This window comes from Schistocerca gregaria, chromosome 5 (assembly GCF_023897955.1).
Source record: "Schistocerca gregaria isolate iqSchGreg1 chromosome 5, iqSchGreg1.2, whole genome shotgun sequence".
In the NCBI taxonomy this organism is placed as follows: domain Eukaryota; kingdom Metazoa; phylum Arthropoda; class Insecta; order Orthoptera; family Acrididae; genus Schistocerca; species Schistocerca gregaria.
Window position 1 is genome coordinate 94482477 of NC_064924.1, and position 24049 is coordinate 94506525.

General features: G+C 42.7%; 1 protein-coding gene across 1 annotated transcript in view; it reads right to left on the bottom strand.

Annotated features, from left to right (window-relative positions):
* LOC126273239 (O-acyltransferase like protein-like) overlaps positions 1–24049 on the bottom strand; it is a 245407-nt gene that overhangs the window by 126347 nt on the left and 95011 nt on the right. The window contains exon 3 of the mRNA XM_049976783.1: positions 17823–18028. Coding sequence (XP_049832740.1) covers positions 17823–18028 — 206 coding nt within the window. The remainder of the gene's footprint in view (positions 1–17822; positions 18029–24049) is intronic.

The window sequence follows — 24049 nt, forward strand, 5'->3', positions numbered from 1 at the left end:
AATAGTTTGGACAAGAAGAGAGTAGAAGCTTTCGAAATGTGGTGCTACAGAAGAATACTGAAAATTAGATGAGTAGATTCCATAACTAATGAGGAAATATTGAATAGGTTTGGGGAGAAGAGGAGTTTGTGGCACAACTTGACAAGAAGAAGGGATCGGTTGGTGGGACATCAAGGGATCATCAATTTAGTATTGGAGGGCAGCGTGGAGTGTAAAAATCGTAGAGGGAGACCCAGAGATGAATATACTAAACAGATTCAGAAGGATGTAGGCTGCAGTACGTATTGGGAGATGAAGAAGCTTGCACAGGATAGAGTAGCATGGAGAGCTGCATAAAATCAGTCTCAAGACTGAAGACCACAACAACAACAACAACAAAGAAATTTCGGGAGTGCATTTGTCTAGGTAACGTAGGTAAGAGATTAGCGTTGCAAGAACACAGGTTAACGTAACTGAGAGATAAGCCACTGAAAATGTGTAATGCTGGTACATTAATAATCGGTGTGAACGCGAGAATGTTGAACGCAACCGTCCTAAGCTGCAGGTATGTGTTTACAAGTGCCAGATGTCTGTTCGTGGGATGGAGTTCAGTGCTTGTTCATGACGCTGGGGTTGTCGTCCGATGACGACTCACTTATGCTCGATCGGAGACAGAGCTGGTGATCGAGCGGGCCAACCTGTGTGCTAACATGTGATCTTGCAACGTTTATCACTTACGTATGTTACCTAGACAAATGAATTCCCGAAATTTCATTATTCTACATTAATTGTTATTTGTATTGCTATATTTTTCCTTCAGTGCGTCGAAACTCTGTAAAGCATGTTGGCTTACAACAGCGGTATATGAGCGAGCGTTATTCTGTTGGAAGACACCACCTGCAAATGGCAGCACCACCGGTCGAATCACCAGACTGAAGTACGAGGGCAAGTCAGTTATTATCCGCAAAGTAGTTGTAAAATTTTATAGTAACCAAACAGGAAACTTACAAGAACATCATTTTTCGACATAGCCTCCTTGCGTTTCAACGCACTTGGTCCATCGTTGTACAAGCTTCCTGATGCACTCATAAAAGAAGGTTCTCGGTTGAGCTGCGAGCCAAGAATGCACCGCTTCTTTCACTGCTTCGTCCGAGGCAAATCGGCCGCCTCTTAATGCCTGTTGGAGTGGACCAAACAAGTGATAGAAGAGGCAAGATCGGGACTATATGGAGGATGATCCATTACTTCAAATTTCAGTTTCTGGAGCGTTTCAGCAGTGTGGGCAGCAGTATGTGGACGGGCATTGTCGTGCAACAACACAACTCCTTTGACATCAATCCTCGGCGTTTGCTTCGAATTGTAGTAAGCATCTCACTGTAACGTACACTGTTTATTGTTCTGCCCCTTACCCCATAATGTTCCAGTACTGGGCCTTGTGCGACCCAAAAAACGGTATGCATCAGTTTTCCTGCGGACGGTTGGATGTTCAACTTTTTCTTGCACAGCGAATTTGGATGTTTCCATTCCATACTCTGCCGTTTACTCTCCGGCTCGTAATGATGGATCCATGTTTCGTCACCAGTAATGGTCCTGTCTAAGAAGTTATCCACTTCGTTACCATAGCGACGCAAATGCTGTTTGCAGATGTCCAAGCGCATTTGTTTATGCAACTGTGTGAGTTGTTTTGGGACCCATCTTGCACAAACTTTATGGAAGCTAAGTCTGTTGTGGACGATTTCGTAGGCAGAACCGTGACTAATTTGCAGACGATGTGCCACTTCGTCAATTGTTGATCGTCTGTCTAAAAGAATCATTTCATGCGAACGCTCAATGGTTTCTTCATTTGTGGCGGTAAACGGTCGTAACGGTACCACCAACCTACACGCACTTATCCGTAATCAGTTCAGTGGCTCCATATTCAACAACATGATCGAGCATGCCTGGAAGAAAGCCACATTTTATGTTGACTGTCATGCGTTTATGCTCCTGACAAACTTATCTGCTGCTTATTAAATTGACCAGCAATGTCAATATCAATTGCCTTCAAACTGCGATAGACAGGTACACTGCGCCGCCAGCGACGACGACATGCACGTCGCAGAGGCATTGCTGTGGCACGTTAACACAAGTGAACGTAGCAAGCCAACGCCCAGCGAGACCCAGAGCTAAGCGTCCGCGCTCCTCGACGTTCGCAGAGCGAATGACGCTCCGTGCTGCGGCGCAGTGTAAGCCAGCACGCCTTATCGCACCACAACTTCCGGTCGCTACGCGCCAGAACGGCGCCAGCAATGCCTCTGCGACGTGCATGGCGTCGTCGCTGGCGGCGCAGTGTACCTATGTATCGCAGTTTGAAGGCAATTGATATTGACCTTGCTGGTCAATTTAATAAACAGCAGTTGATTGGGGGTCCAAATGTGTTTCGTGGACTCCATCTTAATTTTACCTGTGATGTGCAAGCAGTGTTTGGAGGTGGCACTTGGCTCACACTTGCTGTTGTGTGGGGCAATCAAGCAGATTATGGTGGCCTTGAAGCTTTTCCTGATGCTAACATACCCACTTGGAAGACATGGAGTATTTCTGAGACTACAGGACTGTTGGCTAAACAGCCTTATGGTACTCTAGTTCCAAGCATGCCCTTCCTTTTGAGTACGAGAAAGAAGAAGAAATTAAATGCTGATGAGTACCTTTTTATATGGGCCAAAGTTGGTAATGGCAATTGTAAAATAAAGATCAACGGAGATTGTATGATTTATTATAGACAATAAATATCCTTATCTCCTGTATCATTTATCCAATGTGCATATTCTCGTTTACAGTTTCGTTTAACTTATTTTTACATCAATATCCACAAACATGCTTGATAATGGGTACATAAAACTAAATGGAATAAACAAAAATAATCATTATGTTATTCCTGTGATGCCTGTCCTATTCATTATTACACCACTCTCTACTAGGTTCAGTAACATGTGTAGCCACCGTTTACTGGCAACGAATACTGATGCAGGAAGTGTTGATTACATCGTAATTAATTTTATTGAAATATCGGTGAGACACTTCGTTAATGTACGTTGTCGGGAATTTTATATACATTATAAAGTCAAGAACTTGTTATTGTTGTGGTCTTCTGTTCAAGATTGGTTTGATGTAGCGCTCCATGCTACTCCATGCTGCGCAAGTCTTTTCACCTCTGCATAACTACTACAACCTTCGTTCACTTGGCTGTGCCTACTGCACTCAAGCCTTGGACTCCTTTTAAAATTCCCTCCCCCCCTCCCCCCCCACACACACATACGTCTCCCCCCCCCCCCCCCCCCCCACACGCACACATACGTACCTTCCTCGACTGACAATTTCTTGATGCTTCAACATGCGTTCTGTCAAATGACCCCTTGTTTTAGCCAACTTGTGCCACAAATTTGTTTTTTCCCCAATTCATTTCAGTACCTCCGTATCTGTTAGTCGAGCTAACAATATATTCTTCTGTATCACCACATCAAAAACATCTACTCTCGCCTTTTCTGCACTATTTTATCGTCCACGTTTCAGTTCCATACAGGGCTACATACAAAACAGATACCTTCAGAAAAGCCTTCTCCACATTTAAATTAGTACTAAAATTTAATAAATTCCTCTTTTTCAGAAATGCTTTTCTTCCTAGTTCCAGTTTGCAGTTTGCGTCCTCTCTGCTTCGGCCATTTATCAGTAATTTTTTCGACCCATATGACAAAAGAGGCTCATCTACCACTTTCAGTGTCTCATTTTTAACTTCATTCCCTCAGCATCGCCCGATTTGATTACATTCCATAACCGTTGTTTTACAGTTTTTGATGTTCTTCTTATAATCTCTTTTTCAGGCACTATAAAATACGGCCAGCTCCTTTTCCAAATCATCATCAAATGTCAAAGCTTTTATTTCTTCTCCCTCAATTCAAACTGGCTTTTCAAATTTCTTCTTAGTTTCCTTCACAGTCTGATCACTGTGGATATTGAATACATCTGGGATAGGCAACAACCCTGTCTCACTTCCTTCTCAATCACTGCTTCCCTTTCACGACCATCGACCCTCATAACAGTAGTCTGTTTTTGAAGTGCTCCTACATCTCTCCGAAACTCAAACCGATCTTCCCCGAGGTCTGCTTCTACTAGTTTTTCCATTCTTCTGTAAATAACTAGTGTCTTCTTTTTGCAACCATCGCTTCTTAAACTGAATGCCCGATAGTATGATAGTATTCACAACCGTCAGCACATGCCCTCTTTGCAGTTGTAATTATTATGATGTTGTTGTTGTTGTGGTCTTCAGTCCTGAGACCGGTTTGATGGAGCTCTCCATGCTACTTTATCCTGTGCAAGCTTCTTCATCTTCCAGTACCTACTGCAGCCTACATCCTTCTGAATCTGCTTAGTGTATTCATCTCTTGGTCTCCCTCTACGATTTTTACCCTCCACGCTGGCCTCCAGTACTAAATTGGTGATCCTTCGATGTCTCAGAACATGTCCTACCAACCGATCCCTTCTTCTACTCAAGTTGTGCCACAAGCTCCTCTTCTCCCCAATTCTATTCAATACTTCCTCATTAGTTATGTGATCCACCCATCTAATCTTCAGCATTCTTCTGTTGCACCACATTTCGAAAGCTTGTATTCTTTTCTTGTCCAAACTATTTATCGTTCACGTTTCACTTCCATACATGGCTACACTCCATACAAATACTTTCAGAAACGACTTCCTGACACTTAAATCTACACTCGATGTTAACAAATTTTTCTTCTTCAGAAACGTTTTCCTTGACATTGCCATCTACATTTTATATCCTCTCTACTTCGACCATCATCAGTTATTATGCTTCCCAAATAGCAAAACTCCTTTACTACTTTAGGTGTCTCATTTCCTAATCTACTTCTCTCAGCATCACCCGACTTAATTAGACTACATTCCATTATCCTAGTTTTGCTTTTGTTGATGTTCATCTTATACCTTCCTTTCAAGACACTATCCATTCCGTCCAACTGCTCTTCCAAGTCCTTTGCTGTCTCTGACAGAATTACAATGTCATCGGCGAACTTGAAAGTTTTTATTTCTTCTCCATGGATTTTAATTCCTACTCCAAACTTTTCTTTTGTTTCCTTTATTGCTTGCTCAATATACAGATTGAATAACATTGGGGAGAGGCTACAACCCTGTCTCACTCCCTTCCCAACCACTGCTTCCCTTTCATGTCCCTCGACTCTTATAACTGCCATCTGCTTTCTGTACAAACTGTAAATAGCCTTTCGCTCCCTGTATTTTACCCCTGCCAACTTTAGAATTTGAAAGAGAATATTCCATTCAACATTGTCAAAAGCTTTCTTTAAGTCTACAAATGCTAGAAACGTAGGTTTGCGTTTCCTTAATCTTTCTTCTAAGATAAGTCGTAGGGTAAGTATTGCCTCACGTGTTCCAACATTTCTACGGAATCCAAACTGATCTTCCCCGAGGTCGGCTTCTATCAGTTTTTCCATTCGTCTGTAAAGAATTCGTGTTAGTATTTTGCAGCTGTGACTTATTAAACTGATAGTTCGGTAATTTTCACATCTGTCAACACCAGCTTTCTTTGGGATTAGAATTATTATATTCTTCTTGAAGTCTGAGGGTATTTCGCCTATCTCATACATCTTGGTCACCAGCTGGTAGAGTTTTGTCAGCACTGGCTCTCCCAAGGGTGTCAGTAGTTTTAATGGAATGTTGTCTACTGCAGGGGCCTCGTTTCGACTCTGGTCTTTCAGTGCTCTGTCAAACTCTTCACGCAGTATCGTGTCTCCCATTTCATCATCATCTACATCCTCTTCCATTTCCATAATATTGTCCTCAAGTACATCGCCCTTGTATAGACCCTCTATATACTCCTTCCACCTTTCTGCTTTCCCTTCTTTGCTTATAACTGGGTTTCCATCTGAGCTCTTGATATTCATACAAGTCGTTCTCTTTTCTCCAAAGGTCTCTTTAATTTTCCTATACGCAGTATCTATCTTACCCCCAGTGAGATAAGCCTCTACATCCTTACATTTGTCCTCTAGCCATCCCTGCTTAGCCATTTTGCACTTCCTGTCGATCTCATTTTTGAAACGTTTGTTTCCTTTTTGTCTGCTTCATTTACTGCATTTTTATATTTTCTCCTTTCATCAACTAAATTCAATATATCTTCTGTTACCCAGGGATTTTTACTAGCCCTCGTCTTTTTACCTACTTGTTCCTCTGCTGCCTTCACTACTTCATCCCACAAAGCTACCCATTCTTCTTCTACTGTATTTCTTTCCCCTATTCCTGTCAATTGTTCCCTTATGCTCTCTCTGAAACTCTGTACAACCTCTGGTTTTTAAGTTTATCCAGGTCCCATCTCCTTAAATTCTCACATTTTTGAAATTTCTTCAGTTTTAATCTACAGTTCATAACCAATAGATTGTGATCAGAGTCCACATCTGCCCCTGGAAACGTCTTAAAATTAAAACTTGGTTCCTAAACCTCTGTCTTACCATTACATAATCTATCTGATACCTTTTAGTATTTCCGGGGTTCTTCCATGTATACAACCTTCTTCCATGATTCTTAAACCAAGTGTTGGCTATGATTAAGTTATGCTCTGTGCAAAATTCTACTAGACGGCTTCCTCTTTCATTTCTTAGCCCCAATCCATATTCACCTACTATGTTTCCTTCTCTCCCTTTTCCTACTCTTGAATTCCAGTCATACATGACTATTAAATTTTCGTCTCCCTTCACTATTTTAATAACTTCATTTATCTCCTCATACATTTCATCAATTTCTTCGTCATCTGCAAAGCTAGTTGGCATGTAAACTTGTACTACTGTAGTAGGCGTGGGCTTCGTGTCTATCTTGGCCACATTAATGCGTTCACTATGCTGTTTGTAACAGCTTACTCGTACTCCTATTTTTTATTCATTATTATACCTACTCCTGCATTACCCCTATTTGATTTTGTATTTATAACCCTGTATTCACCTGACCAAAAGTCTTGTTCCTCCTGCCACCGAACTTCACTAATTCCCACTATATCTAACTTTAACCTATCCATTTCCCTTTTTAAATTTTCTAACCTACCTGCCCGATTAAGGGATCTGACATTCCACGCTCCGATCCGTAGAACGCCAGTTTTCTTTCTCCGGATAACGACATCCTCCTGAGTAGTCCCCGCCCGGAGATCCGAATGGGGGACTATTTTACCTCCGGAATATTTTACCCAAGAGGACGCCATCATCATTTAATCATACAGTAAAGCTGCATGCCCTCGGGAAAAACTACGGCTGTAGTTTCCCCTTGCTTTCAGCCGTTCGCAGTACCAGAACAGCAAGGCTATTTTGGTTATTGTTACAAGGCCAGATCAGTCAATCATCCAGACTGTTGCCCTTGCAACTACTGAAAAGGCTGCTGCCCCTCTTCAGGAACCACACGTTTGTCTGGCCTCTCAACAGATACCCCTCCGTTGTGGTTGCACCTACGGTACGGCTATCTGTATCGCTGAGGCACACAAGCCTCCCCACCAACGCCAAGGTCCGTGGCTCATTACACTTTGCCGTAAGCCCACATCTACATCATAATCCGCAAGCCGCGTAAAAGAGTACTTTTTGTTCTATTAACTGAGCTCTTCAACCCCGTTCCACTGGCGTATAGCGCATGGAAGGAATGTTTGTCGGTAAGCCTCTCTATTGGCTCTAACTTATCAAATTTTCTCCTCATGGTCATTAAGTGAGACTTATGTGGGGGGACGTAATAACTTGTCCGACTCTTCCCGAAAAGAGCTCTCTTGAAATTTCAAACGTAAATCTCTCTGTCATGCACACCGTCTCTCTTCTAACGTCTGCCAGTGGACTTTGCTGTGCATTTACTTAACCCTCTCGCAGTGGCTAAACGATCCCGTGACGAAAAGTGCCTCCCTTCGTTGGAATTTCTCTAGCTCTTCTACCAGTCCTACCCGGTAGAGATGCCAGATAGATGAACAGTACTCAAGAAATGGTCGGCGCGTTATAAGCCACTTCCTTTGAGGATGAGCTACTTTTCCTTAAGATCTTTCCTATGAATCTGAGTCTGGCATCCCGCGCGGGATTAGCCGAGCGGTCTTGGGCGCTGCAGTCATGGACTGTGCGGCTGGTCCCGGCGGAGGTTCGTGTCCTCCCTTAGGCATGGGTGTGTGTGTTTGTTCTTAGGATAATTTATGTTAAGTAGTGTGTAAGTTTAGGGACTGATGACCTTGACAGTTACGTCCCATAAGATTTCACACACATTTGAACATTTGAGTCTGGCATCTGCTTTTCCCACTATTTGTTTTATGTTGCCATTCCATTTAAGGTCGCTCTGGACAGTTACTCCTAGATATTTTGTGGTAGATACTGTTTCCAGCTATCTCTCATCAACAGAGTAGCTGTACAGTAGTGGATTTCTTTTCCAATATATGCGCAATATGTTACTTTTATTTACTTTCATGGTCAACCTCCAGAGCCTGCTCCATTGATCAATTCTCTGAAGGTCATTCTGCAAATGATTACCATTTTCTAGCGTTGCTACTTTGTTATAGACAACCACATAGTCTGACTTAAAGAGCATCCCACATTTTCTAGTAAATTATTTGTATATATTGTTAACAGTAACCGTCCTAACACACTTCCTTGGGGTACTCCGGAATTACCTTTACATCTGCCGATTTTGATCCGTTAATAGCAATACGTCGAGTTCGGTCTACAAGGAAGTCTTGAATCCAGTCACAAATCTGCTCCGATACTCAATTAGCTCGTTTTTTTTCACTAAACGGCAATGCGGGATGGTGTCAAATACTTTCCTGAAGTCGAGGAACACGGCATCAACTTGAGCACTGTTGTCTACGGCGCTCTGGAGTTCATGGAGGAGGGTATTTCACCATCCTCACATATCTTGCACAATATGTGCAATAGTTTGTCATGGCTAGCTCCAGCGAGGACCCTTGCACAGAAGGTGCAATAGTTTGTCATGCTCCAGCGAGGTCCTCAATAATTCTGAGGGAATGCCATATAGACCTAACTACCGTAATCAGAATTTTACATGCCGGTTGCTGCCAACCGCTCACACTCTTGCTTCCATGTAACGTGAGCTGAGTGGATGGGTAGCGGTTGCTAAGAGCCTTCCCTGGTTCCTCATAGAACTGCAAATACGGAGTTTCGGTGAACTGATTAAAATACAACGGAATGGAACAGCTCGAGACAAAGATCTCGGTAGTGTGACCACTGTGGCTTTTAATGTCGGATGCAGATAAACATAAAATGACTTAGCATGTCTACCTGTGCATACTGTTTCATCCTGCCCTGTTTCAATCATTCACTTTTTTACTTCGATTGCGGATAAGGGAAGAAGGTACGACAACATAGCAACTACTGTTTTGATGAATATGACTCTGTAAGCATTGCATTGTTTCAAGTAAGTATTTCGCTTTTGCCATGACACAACACGTTATTCTATGAAACAAACGAATGCACACTTGAACACACACACACACACACACACAGAGGGAGAGAGAGAGACAACAGAAACGAACAGGGAACAGTTACATACACAAACAGAACAAGACATGCCATACGCACAGTGTTACGACAAAAGTCGCTCACAGTTCCCGCATGATAAGTTTTTATTTCGTGCCAGACCAGTGGTCAAGTACTACATAGTACATAGCTGAAGAAAACCGAAGTATGAAAACTACAAAATTAAAAGATCTCAGTCTGAATATGCGCCGATTTTTCACTGAGTTGGATGGAAGTGTGCCCTATAACCTATTACCCTATTATAAAGAAAACTCAAATTTTTACAACGCAAACGAGTACATTTGATTCATGTGAGAATTATGGCGTAAACTTTTTTCATTCCATGAGTACCAGATGTAAAACAAAACTTTACTGCTACCAAAAAGATCTACATCTCTACTCTGCAATCTAGCGTGAGATGCATGGCAGAGAGTACGTCCATTCTACCAGCTATAAGGGTTTCTTCCCGTTCCATTCACGCATGGGGTGCGGGAAGAATGATAGAATGCCTCCACGCGTGCGGTATCTATTCTAACGTTATCTTCACGATCCCTATGTGAGTGAGAGTCAGCATTTAAAACCAGTTCTTGAAACTTTGTTAATAGGCTTCCTCGGCATAGTTTACGTCTGTCTTCAAGAGTCTTCCAATCCAATTCCTTCATCATCTGTGTGACACTCTCCCACGGATTAAACAAACCGGTATCCATTAGTGCTGCCATTCTCTGTATACGTTCAATATCCATTGTTAGTCCTACACACTTGAGCAGTATTCTAAGATCGGTCTCACGAGTGATTTGTAAACAATCTCCCTGGCTGACAGACTGCATTTCCCCGGTATTCTATCAATAAAGCGATGTCTACCATCTGCTTTACCTACAACTGTGGTTATGTCATCATTCCATTTCAGATCCGTACTAAGTGTTACACATTGGTATTTGCATGAGTTGGCCGATTCCAACAGTGACTCATTGATATTATACATGGGATATCACGTTTTTTTCGTTTTGTGAAGTGCACAATTTTACATTTCTGAACATTTACAGCAAGTTGCCAGTATCTGCAGCACGTTGAAATCTTAAAAAGTTCTGACTGAATATTTATGCAGCTTCTTTCAAATAGTACTTCATTATAGATAACTGCATCATATAAAAAAAGCCTGATGTTGCTATCAATATTGCCTGCTAGGTCATTAATATGCAACATGAACAGCAAGATTCCCAACACACTTCCCTGAGTACACCCTAAGTTACTTCTACATCTGTCGACGACTCTCCAGACAAGACAACACGCTGTGTCCTCCCTACCAAAAAGTCTTCAATCCAATCACAAGTTTTACTCGATGCTCGATATGATCGTACTTTTGACAATAAAGGTGGGAGTCAAAAGCTTTCCGGATATCAAAAATTACATTATCTACTTGGTTGCCTTGATCCAAAGCTTTCAGCATGCCATGTGAGAAAAGTGGAAGTTGGGGTCACATGATCGATGTTTTCGGAATCCGTGCTGGATGGCACTGGGGACGTTCAAGATACCTCATTATGTTTGCGTTCAGAGAATTTTCCGATACTGTATAACAGATCGATGTCAAGGGTATTGGATGGTAGTTATGTGGATCACTGAAGGTACCTCTAACATAAAAGCTGAAACGCGTCTGAAACATAAATAAATATTATGTTTTAGCAAGAAAGAGACGTTTGAATATAGAAAACTAAGGCTAATATAAGTATTTTAAAAATGTGATCCTATGTGAAGAACTTTGGATGTTTAATACTGTCGTGAGATCCAACTTCAATGTTGCCAGCCGAAGACTTCGAAACGCAGTAGGCAGAAGAATAAGAACAAGGAAACTGATACTGAGAAGAATGCTGATTTACTTTCTCCACAGAGAAATGTTACTCAGGATTTCTAATAGAACGCTGACTTTGTACCAAGTCTTACAATACTCTCCATCATTTACTTTAGACGAAAATCCTCCTTTCTGCGACTTCTCTGCCCCCTTCTGCGTGAACTGACATAGTGTGAATTTATTCTCTGCTACAGCGCCACAGATCACCTAAAGAGACTGACACTGCGGACATAATTTAGATTGCCATAGTGGTCCAACGTAGAGATATTCGGCTCTAATGACTTCGAGTTGTGCTGTGATAAGGGGGAGCAATGCCACCAACGTCCGATGCAACTAGTTAGAAGAGAAGACAGAAACTGTAACAGCCTGTGTCATCTGAAATTGACTGTTCGAATGTAAAAACGTTTATCGCGCAAGAAAAAATACGCCATTTATTGACATAGTTCTAACATCAGTTTTATAAACAAACGTACCTAAGTTTCAACAAAAATTTTCCTAAAACACGTGTAGCATCCACAGTGTGTTACGCAATAAAGAAATGATGTTTCCCACGACAGAGCTTGAAACCAGCCAAACAACACAGAAATTACAACATGGAGACAGGAGGTATACATGAGGTTCTAGTCTCTTGTCTGGAGGCATGCATAGACAGCATACAAACCCCACTGACAAACAAAATAAATTATTCATTTAGTTCACGTACTTTTTTCGGAGTAAGAAAAACACATACGAGTTGTTCCCTTACTAAACAAAGGTAAGACTGGACCGCGCCATCTAGTGCTTCTCGATTGTTTAGTAGGATTTTATGCTCAACTGTGTCAAAAACCTTGACAAGTCCAATAAAATACCTGCAACCCAGTGATTCTTGTCAAGAACTTCAAGTACCATCTTTTTGAAGAGGAATTATTTAATCAATCTTCAAAGATATATTAATGAGTTACATGAATAAATTCAACATTTTTAACGAAGCACAGTTTGATGTCCGAAGTAGAAGAAATATAATATCGCCAATTACAAAGTTCAAAAAAGTGGTATTGTAGGGCTTGACAAGAATTACTCGGTTGCAGGTATTTTATTGGACTTGTTAAGGTTTTTGACACAGTTGAGCATAAGATTCTACTAAACAATCAAGAGGCATTTGGTGTAAGAGGAATAGCATACGAGCCGACCCAGTCTTACCTGGGAAACAGGGTGCAAGAGATTGAGATGGTATTCATACAAGGCAGTGTGGAACAGTTACAAACAGGGATATTAAAGTTATACACTGAAGCGCCAAAGAAACTGGTGTAAGGATGCGTATTCAAATACAGCGATATGTAACGGGCTGAATACGGCGCTGTGGTCGGCAACGCTTATACAGGGTGGTCGGAAATTCCCGTTACAGACTTCTAGGACTTGTAGAGGGGAGTGAGTAGATCGTATTTTAAATAGGAACCCATGTCCGGAAACGTCATTCAACGAGAGTACAGAGCGCCAAAGTCACAGGCGCGGTCGTCTGTAAATGTTCGTATACACGTGGTGATTACGTGATGATGTTACAGAGTTTCTAGGATGATGTGGAACGATCAATGTATTAATTTGAAGTAAGGATCCCTATACCGGAAACGAACGAATCGAAAGCTATAAACGAAAACCGTTCTGATACCTCTGACAGTTGAATACATGTACCGGTTCTTGTGTTGCGAAGAGTGTAGGCCTGGTAATTTTCAGTGGTGGTAGTGTGGACAAAAACGAGAAAAAAGGTCCAATAACCGTGGGCTCTAAATTGCATACCTGAAGAGCTATGACAATTCGTTCATCTTCGCTAATGTGAAACACATCTCCTCTACTGAGCAAGTGTTTATAGCTGTTAAGGTACGCACTTTAGAGCCCATGTATTTGTTTTTCTCCATGTTTTGCTACTGATCTGAAGATAGTCATTGCTGATTGCAACCGGTAGTCTGAGGACGTGACCTACAAGTTTGTGACCACAGAGGTGAAATAAAAGAAATTTATTCTACATTTTCGGGTCACTTCCATTCGTGACCATGTAGCAGCTTGTGAAATATTGTGAGATGTTACGGCAGATGAGTACAGAAACAGAAATATTAGGAATGAATTATATGATTTGTAGCTCAGAAAACACAGGGAATGGGCACGAAGGACGGGGAATCACCTCTAGAAGTCAATAGAAATTTTTAGTAATGAATAAAACTTCGTACTCCAGATTCCAAGGGAGGTTGGTGAATGGAGGCAGAGGAAGTGCCTATGTATGGGGACATATATGTATGGAGCAAACTACTCTAGTAATGTATTAATGTTGGAACATCAACACATAAGAAGTTATGATACATTTCTTTTCGTTCAACCTCAGTTCTCTCAGTACGTTTTTTCGTGAGTGATCTTTGATGCTGCTTCACCAATTTTTGATTCACATTTTTCCCTGCTTGCACCGAAGTAGAGCAATTACCACAACAGCAACGACTTTATCGTCAACGTTCCGAGCACAGTATTACTGCACAATATTATTGACAATACTATTGAGCAGCTTAGGGAGAACTTCAATAACTGTGCGCAATATTATTTTGAAATATTATTGACGGTCTAGGGGGCGCAAAGAGGAGTTTGCAGGCAAAGAATCGAAATTTTTGAGATTTTACGAAACAAATTCTTGAATATTATGCGCTCTTTCCTCCATGAAATGATATATAAATTACCTTTCTATGACATTTAGAAATATTTTAATTTTACTAATATTTATGTGAATCTCTGAAATCATGCAATTTCAGATGTGCATGTGTTTATATGGTGGAAAGTAAATGATTCTAAAGCCTCTAAATGTATAAACATATCCATATGATAGTCTGGAGATAAAGCAACTAGAATGTATTGGACATGTGAAAAAGAGTATGGGCACATGATTCAGAAAATAAAACGTAATTCTTTGCACCACCACATTGTCGGATGGCAAGCCACTGAGGGGTCGACTGATTGATAAAACAACAGATCAGCTTCAGCAGCTTTATGGAATGGCCATCAGGGATAACCGAAATGCTTAAGAAAGTATGAAGGAAGCAGTCTGGGCCTCGTACTTTCATAAACTCTTAACTGGTAGAAAACCGATACACTGCCCACTTGGACCTGAATCAAGGTGTAAATTCCGGGATGTGAAGTTTCAGGAATGGAAGCCAACAAGCTAATTTATAGGGACCTAGATCACCCACATCACCCTTGAAGGTGTCTACATGTGTGGACCCGTAATTTCAATGAGACCTAGAATAACATATCTGATACAAGCTTCGAAAACTGTGTTTGCAAGATTAAATACACTGAAATGAGGAATTAGTGATGCTATATTAACATTTAAATGAAGAAAAATGCTAAAAATAAGAGTTCTAGTCCTCTTTAACATCACGCCAGGCTGTCATACTGTAAAGGGGTTGAAATTATCACACGAGACTTGGTAGGGTAAAGCTTGCAACCAAATTCAACACCAAAGAAGCAAGGTCAACCAGAAATAAGAAGGTTTTGGAGATGAAGGGTGACAAAGATGATGCTGACTGCTGCTAGGTCATTTCAACCCTAAATTTAAAACTATGAGTGAGTTTTTATAGTTTTAAACTTTAAATGTGATTGTATCACAACGACTCTTTTTTTACATTTTATGTACGTGTACATCAAAAATTACTTAGGAGAGCTACATGAAATTTTGTGACCTGTTCTAATGTCATATACCTACTGAAGCGCAACCATAGTAGTGACCTGAGCAGGTATGAATCTAGGGGCCTCAATGTAAAAATATTCATTGTAAAAAATAGCTTATCTTTAAAAAATTATATATCTGGTTCTTTCGGTTTTTATCTGTTAATTTTGTTCCAGTAGACATAAATAACATGTATAAGTTAGCTTTAAAAATTTCTAATTGTTATCTTCGTTGGCTGCTAAGATAAAGGTAAGTAAACCTGGCTTATTTAACATTGACAGCGTAGACTCTGCAAACTTCCCTTAAGGAAACACGTCTGTTAGCTTGAAAACATGTCTGTTAGCTACGTCATAGAGCAGCGCAAAGCGTACAGAAGAGCATTCAGCCTATGCGCACTGCACCTTCGTGGCCTTTTCGTATCTGCGTGGGTTCCACATGACTATGCAAGCCACGAAAGTTGCCAGGCCGTTGCTAAGTGTTTTGCCGTCCTAGGCGAGAATTGAAAAATGACACCCCATCTTTTTTTGCTACCATCGGTTTCCTCGACATCCACCCTCCCCCTCCACCACAGACAACATCCAACAGTACGAGAATGCAAATCTCCTATTATACTTTCAACCATTACGCTTTTCTGGAAACAGTCCTCAGTTTTCACACTTGGTCCTCGATTCATTTAAATCAGGTTGAAGACAACAAATGTCCTCAATGGCTAAATTTTTGTCCTCATTTTTTGAAATCTCAGAAAGTAATTGAAATAGAAAGTAAGTGCGGAACGTTTTAAAATAGAACTCAATCGAATATACAAATGCAACCAAATCTGGCATCGTTTACTAATTTTATTTAATTAGAAAATGAACTAAAAAGGTGTGGAATCATTTTTTTGTGCAAATGAATTTTTCCTTTAATTTAAAAATAACAGAAGAACTAAACACATCAGCAGAACCATTCAGTACAACTGGCGCTTGACAAATGATCTGCAGAGACAAAAACAAAAACAGGGACTGAGGGAGATATGTTACCAAGTCGCAAGCCACCGCAAGTACGCCATTCCAGTACTCTACAGAGACGAGTCAAGGACATGTTTGAAACTTCCTGGCAGATTAAAACTGTGTGCCGGACGGAGACCCGAACTTGGGACCTTTTGCCTTTCGCAGACAAGTGCCCTACCAACTGAGCTACCCAAGCACGACTCACGACCTCTCCTCACACCTTTAATTCTGCCAGTACCTCGTCTCCTACCTCCCAAACTTTGCAGAAGCTCTACTTCTACTTCACAGCTTGGAGGTTAGGAGACAAAGTACTGGCGGAATGAAAGGCGTTAGGACGGGTCCTGAGTCATGCTTGGGTAGCTCTGTTGGTGGAGCACTTTCCTCCGAAAGGTAAAGGTCCCGAGTTCGGATCCCGCTCCAGGACACAGTATTAATCAGCCAGGAAGTTCATATAATTGCACATTGCGCTGCAGAGTGACAATTTCATTAAGGACATGTTTGTTTCGGTTTCATACTCAATAGCGGCTCCATTAGTTTTGAAGTAGGTAGAGACAATGTGTTTACTTTCATCAAAGTAGGTGAAGACTTTGTAAGTGACTGTTCTGTATGCTTTTGAAAACAATTCAGTGATTTAATTTTTCGTCTTTTCCATTTTTTCTCTTCATTTGCTCAATTTTTCCGCACTCTGCTTTGAAATTAATTTTTCCCAAGCTTTGCCACCACTAAAATAATGCACCCTAGTTAGCTGCTTGTCTTGCCCAATGGTAGAAACGGCCCCGACAAGCGGCTGTGTCATCTGATGAAGTAGTGTCGGTCATCGTTATTCTCCACAAAACTAGACTAAGTCGATTTTTTTTTCTTTGGTGAATATCAATTCCCCATCGGGGTGGGCTGGCAGCAGCATATGCGCTGCTCTTCAGCCAAAAGACAATAGTGATGCAACAAAAGACATTTAAAATAACACAGGAGAAAATATAACTGACAAAAATATAAAAAGGGGGAACATAATGGATGAGAACAGACGAAAAGGGAGCGACTGTAAAATGAACACAAAAACCTTAAAAGTATTGAGCACAAAAGCCACACACTGGAACAGTTATAAGAACATAAGGCAAAGTATGGCTTCAGCATAAAAGTATAAATGGACAGCGTAGCACATAACGAACAATGACAGTAACACTATATACAAGTCCAGCACACAACTAAAATCACAGCTCTTTACGCACAGGAGAACAGTACCAAACACAACACTGAAGTAGCACACTGATTTGCAAAACGGAGGATCTGCCAGGAGCAAGGAGATAAGGGAGAAGGGAAGAAGGGAGGGAGGGGAAGAGAGGGGGAGAAGAAGAGAGGGGGGAGACGGGTGGGGGGCGCGCCAAAGAGGGCTGGGGAGGGAAGGATGTGGGAGGGAAAGAGTGAGGATGGGGTGCAGGGACTCAGGGGGGGAGAGGAGGAAAATCCGCTCAGGGAGGAGGAGGGGAGAGGAAAAGAGGGGCCCTGGGGAGGAGGGAACAAGGCCAGGTTAGATGTCACGGCGAAGTTCAACTTCTGGAAGGGGGAGGTGCTGGAAATTGCCCTGATGAAGGAGATGAAGTTTGTGGAGGTGCAGAGAGGGAGGGATACAGTGATAGAGGTGCGGCAGTGGGCTGGGGATGGAGAGGAAGGAGAAAACCAGGGGGGGGGGGGGGGGGGGCTATGTTGATTCACCCTCTCAGACATCGCAGCCGCGGAAACGGAATGCGCAATGGGCGCCTGCTTGAGAGGTGGGGTGAGACACGCACAGAGCCGCAACGGCGGGCAGGTCCCAGGGCAGAGCTTCTCCGCTGCTGCAGTCCTCCTCATCCATCCTGACGCCGAGCTGCAACCGCGGGTGGAGCCGGGGCCGCAGCGCCGCCAGCACCATCTGGCGGGCGTCGCTGGCGTTACAGGCGGAGGGCACGCACGCCGCCCACTGCCACTGCGAGAAGCGCGACATGAAGAACGTCACCTGCAACACGCCACGCACCACACACCGACATTTTAAGCAGCAGTTTAATGTGGCGCGGGGCCACTGGTCAGCAGTGAGGCCTCTACTCAGCAACATGTACCGTCGAGTGTCGATTACATGAATACCCCACAACCGAAACACCCCTCAACAGAAAACGTTCCGGTTAGCGAACTCAAAATTATGTAAGGAGGAGAACTACGTACCATCACGTTTCCAACTTTGATGAAGGTCGGATGGTAGACTATCACGATTCTGGTTTATTGTATCGCAACATTGCTGCTCGCACTGGTCGAGATCCAATGACTGTTAGCACAATATGGAATCGGTGGTTTCAGGGCAGTAATACAGAACGCCGTGCTGGATCCCAACGGCCTCGTATTCCTAGCACTTGAGATGACAGGCATCTTATCCACATTGCTGTAACGGATCGTGCAGCTACGTCTCGATCCCTGAGTAAACAGATGGGGACATCTGCAAGACAACAACGATCTGCACGAGCAGCTCGATGACGTTTTCAGCAGCATGGACTATCAGCTCGGAGACTACAGCTGCAGTTACCCTTGACGCTACATCACAAACAGGGGCGCCTGCGATAATGTACTCAACGACGAACGTGGGTGCATGAATGGCAAAACGTCATTTTTTCGGATGAATCCTTGTCCTGTTTATAGCATCATGAAGGTCACATCCATGTTTGGCGACATCGCAGTGAACGTACATTGGAAGCGTGTATTCGTCATCGCCATATGGGGTATCACCTGGCGTGACGGTGTGGGGTGCCATTGGCTACGCGTCTCGGACACCTGTTGCTCGCATTGATGGCACTTTGAACATTTCAGATGTGTTACGACCCGTGGCTCTACCCTTCACTCGATCCCTGTGAAACCCTACACTTCAGCAGGATAATGCACGACAGAATGTTGCAGGTCCTGTACGGGCCTTTCTGGATATAGGAAACGTTCGACTGCTGCTCTGGCTAGCACATTCTCCAATGGTGGCCGAGCAACTGGCTTGTCACACTACATCAGTTACTAGTCTTGATCAACTGTGGTATCATGTTGAAGCTGCATGGGCAGCTGTACCTGTACACCCCATCCAAGGTCTGACTCAATGCCAAGACGTATCCAGGCCGTTATTATGGCCAGAGGTGGTTGTTCTGGGTACTGATTTCTCAGGATCTATGCATCCAAATTGCGTGAAGATGTAATCACATGTCAGTTCTAGTATAATATATTTTTCCAATGAATACCCATTTATCATCTGCATTTCTTCTTGTAGTAGCAATTTTAATGGCCACTAGTGTAGTTCCTATCCCTCCTCCTACAATTTCAATATTTTTGGAACTGTGACAAAAGATATTATTGGGCATCAATTTCCTTCAGGTGAAAAGATGCACACCTGGGTACTGTCACAGTTCCATAGACAATTGCAAACTTTTTCCATGAAGACAGTAACCACCTTGTCTCAGAGTGGGAAAAAGGTATTACTTATGGCGATTACTTTTAAAATAATAAACAGTTTACTTACTTTCTTCCCATCTATTTAATTTCCATTTGGCTGTCCTTGCAGAAAATGGAGAAGGTCTGAGTTTGTGCCTCATACTCTGTAGAACCACATTAATGTGACCATCAGTCAAAAGCATTCTACAGCGCAGACCATTTTCAGACATGTAGGATGAGAGTCAATGAGATTCTGGAATGTACCAAGAGGGATGTGGAACCATGCCGACTCCAGTGGTGTGGTCAGTTTCTCGGTTCAGGGTCCATGGTGCAAACAGCTCCAGTTAGATGATTCCACAGATTCATGGCTGGGTTTAAATACAGGGAGTTTCGTGGTCAAGGGAGTGCAGTAAACTCGCCCTGGTGCTCTTAGAACCATGCGTAATGCAAGATGTGTGACTCGTTGTATTGCGCTGCCAGATCATACCACCCTGCAGAGGAAAAACCAAATTCTATGTAGGAGTGTATATGCTTCCCAAGGATGGATGCATACTTGTGGTGATCCGTTGCGCCTTTTAGAATGACGATATCGTCCACAGGATGCCATGAAATCATTTCTGGATCAAACACTCCCTCCTCCGTCCTAGGGCCTTCAGATGATTGTTGCAAGTAGTGGGGAAAAACCAATCCTAGTGTATTTTGTTCAGGTGGGTTGCATAAATTCAGGGGCAAGTATACATTCAAATTATGCCCCTCCCTCTCCATTTTATCTATAGTTATGGTAATTATGACTCCTGGGGTTGATTTATGACCCCTTGGGGATAACCTATCCTTCTGAGAAACCCCCCACCTCCCCCTCCTCCTCCCCCCCCCTCTGGGGAAAAGGGACACTTTTTTTGCCACCCTTCCTCAATTCACAGCCATTTTTCCCCCTCCTGGGAAATTCTTCACATGTCCTCTCCCACACTTTCCCGCTCTCTGTGCCCGTTCTGGAAACTGGCGAGAAAAAGACTCTGCTGAGGTGTTGGTGTGGAAGCATCTCGTGACATGAAATACAAACCAGTGTCTAATGACATAATATAATATTCTTCAATTCAATTTGTGTATTCTTCATTTAATCAGTCTGCAGGAGAGAGGGTTCCTTCCCTACCCTTTCAAATTCACCCCCTCCCCTCCCTATCACGAAACTGGCGGGAAAAAGATTCAGTCTGTGCTGAGCTACCAGAAAGGGAGGATTTCATGACACCAGATGGGTCGTAAATTGTTCATTTATTTAAATATTAATTAAATTGGTGGGAAATTTTGACCTATGGTTGTCTTTATTTGGGCAGGGAAAATAGCCCATTCTTATGACATGACAATTGTGATATCAAAACCGGCGCGAAAATGTCCATTTCCACTATCAAATGGTTCAACTTGCTCTGAGCACTATGGGACTTAACAGTGGAGGTCATCAGTCCCCTAGAACTTAGAACTACTTAAACTTAACTAACCTAAGGACATCACACACATCCATGCCCAAGGCAGGATTCGACCTACCACTGTAGCGGTCGAGCGGTTCCAGACTGAAGTGCCTAGAACCACTCGGCCACTCCAGTCGGCTTCCACTATCCTACCAAATTAATTCTTTAACAATTTAGAGGAAACACGGTAACGAAAAAACTCTGGAAAGTGCAAGTCAGATCGATTGTCTAAAACACTCACCACCACCTTAGGGCGGTTCTTATTCGTAATAAAACGTTTGAGAATCATGTACATGTATTTTGCAGATCAAGTAATTAAATTTCTGACACAAATAGATTGTAGTGCTAAATATATCTGAGGTCTTCTATACACCGACGTTTGAAAAGACAAACAACCTCCTCCACCACAATCTTCCCACCAAACATATCTGGCGAAACAAGTCACACTCACAATCACAAAGTGTGTGCCGTCTGTCCACTGTAGGGGACAACTCGCCAGTCATACCAGATGCTCAGAGACCAGAGAGAGTGTCACCACTAATGCCCAGCCATCAACTGATCAATTTATATGGGGGAAAAATCGTCCAGCACAAACACTCACCATATTGAATCTTCTCAAATTTCCACTTGAGAACTGAAGAATACACGCAACGAACATGCCCACTTCAGTTCCTGCTCAACCAGCATACTGGTTAGTTCACTACTCAGACAACCAGAAGGCATTGCAGGGAGTTGTCCCTACAGATGTGGGTAAGAGCCGACTAGCGAGATCCTTTCTTTGTAACTAAATGGTCAGCATAGCCAAAGTCACGGATTCAGGTCAGCCAAATCCCCGTGATCACCCCTGTCACTGGCTGTCGCACACTGTGAGACAAGCAGGAATGGCTTGGACTTATGGCTCTAACTGTAATTCCATGCCGGCTCATGTGGCCGAACAGTTCTAGGCTCTTCAGTCTGGACCCACGAGTCTGCTATGGTCGCAGGTTCGAATCCTGCCTTTGGCATGTATATGTATGATGTCCTTAGGTTAGTTAGGTTTAAATAGTTCTAGGGGACTGATGAACTCAGATGTTAAGTCCCATAGTGCACAGAGCCATTTGAACAATTTTTGCAATTCCACCTCTGATATTGACTCTTCCTCATTTAAAAAATCTGCTTTACCCTGAAAGTTGGATGTCTATGATTCTGCTGTGTGCATACACAAACTCTGAGATATTATTATTGTGAATAGTTGTGAGTTAGCAGTTGTTAAGGTGAATCGGAAATAGTCGGATTCAGGGTGCGGTGCAGAGAAGCCACCCAGCATGAGAAGTCGCAGCCTGCCGTGACTGTGCTAGTAGCACCAGAGGAGACTTTGGTATTAATTGAAGATGTTTTGGAAATTTTCCTTTTTCCTGCATGTGGTTGTTGATTGCTTGCACACTGGATGGATGTTGTCAGATTTATGCACGCATACACTCAGAGCAATATTCGTACGAGGGCTATTCAGAAAGTAGGGCACGTCATGGAATTAAAAAGGAACTAAGTACAAGAAATACATTTTATCATATACATCTGAAAGAGCAGCTAAAATACTACTTTTCCACATAGTCACCAAACACTTTGAGGCACTTATCATAGCGGTGCACAAGCTTTGAAAGACCTGAGACTTGAGCCAGTGAGTCACACCCGCCCGGAGTTCCGTGTCATCATCAAAGCCAGTTCTTCATCTTGGGAAACAAGTGGAAATCGCTTGATGCAAGATCGAGGCGGTAGGGTGGATGAGGGAAAAGTTCCCGTTTGAATGAATTATAGAGTTCTTCAGTGCAGTTTGCCATGTGAGGTTGGGAATTGTCGTGCAAAGCTTTCGTAACCATTTGTTTTGAACTGCTCGTGTAAGGCTGTGCAAAGTTTGACAGTAGTGGGCATGGCCGAACGGTTCTAGGCGCTACAGTCTGGAGCCGAGCGACCGCTCCAGTCGCAGGTTCGAATTCTGCCTCGGGCATGGATGTGTGTGATGTCCTTAAGTTAGTTAGGTTTAATTAGTTCTAAGTTCTAGGCGACTGATGGCCTCAGAAGTTAAGTCGGATAGTGCTCAGAGCCATTTGAACCATTTGAGTAGTGGGCAGAGTTTACGGTGGCTCCACGTTCGAGAAAATCAATAAGAAGCACATCTTGCATATCCCAAAACACTGTCGCCATCAACATCAACAACGTTTGCAAACATTTTCTTGGATATTGGGGGAACTTTGTATGCCCCTACTCCATGAACTGTAGTTCTGTCTCGAAATTGACGTGTTTCATCCAAGTCTTGTCACCAGTTACGATTCGATCCAGTAGTGAATCACCATGTTTGTGGTAGGCCTCCAGAAATGTCAACATTGCCCCCATTCGCTGTTCTTCACGGTGCTCTGTAAGCATTTTGAACACCCATCGTGCACAAAATTTGTGGTAGCCTAGCTTCTGAGTGACCGTTTCAAACAACAAAGTCTGTGAAACTTGTGGAAAAGAAAGCGAAAGCTCCATTATTGTGAAGCGACGATTTTCACGAATCGTTTCATCAACTTTAGTGACAAGATCGTCAGTCACAATGCTCAGGCGTCCACTCTTCTCTTCATCATGAACGTTGGTTCAGCCATTTCAAAACCGAATGCACCATTTCCAGACGGAACATTTACTCATTACGTTGTTTCCGTACACTTCGTACAGTTCACGATAAATTTCTATAGGTTTTAGGTTTTTTGACAACAAAGACCGTATCACAGAACGCACCTCACAACTGGCGTGATTTTCGATTGCAGCGCACATTTCAAATTCGAATATCTAAAAACCAGACGCGCAGAGACGTTCCCGCTGTCGTGGAAGGATGCCGACTGAGCTGCTGAGCTCGCACATACCAGCGGCGTCAGATGGAAACGTTCCCTACTTTCTTAATAGCCCTCGTATGTTTGCTGTGGCCAGAAACGTTAAATTGAGCATAGACATTGTGGAATAATTAAAAGTCTGCATAAAGTCTGTCAGCTTTTAAATAATCAGTTTTCTGAATATAGTAAATTAAAAGTTTTTATTGGTTTCTTTCACTTTTCTTTGCATCGTTTAAGGTTAGTCGGCCAAACCTCTCCTGATCATTCAATTTCTAT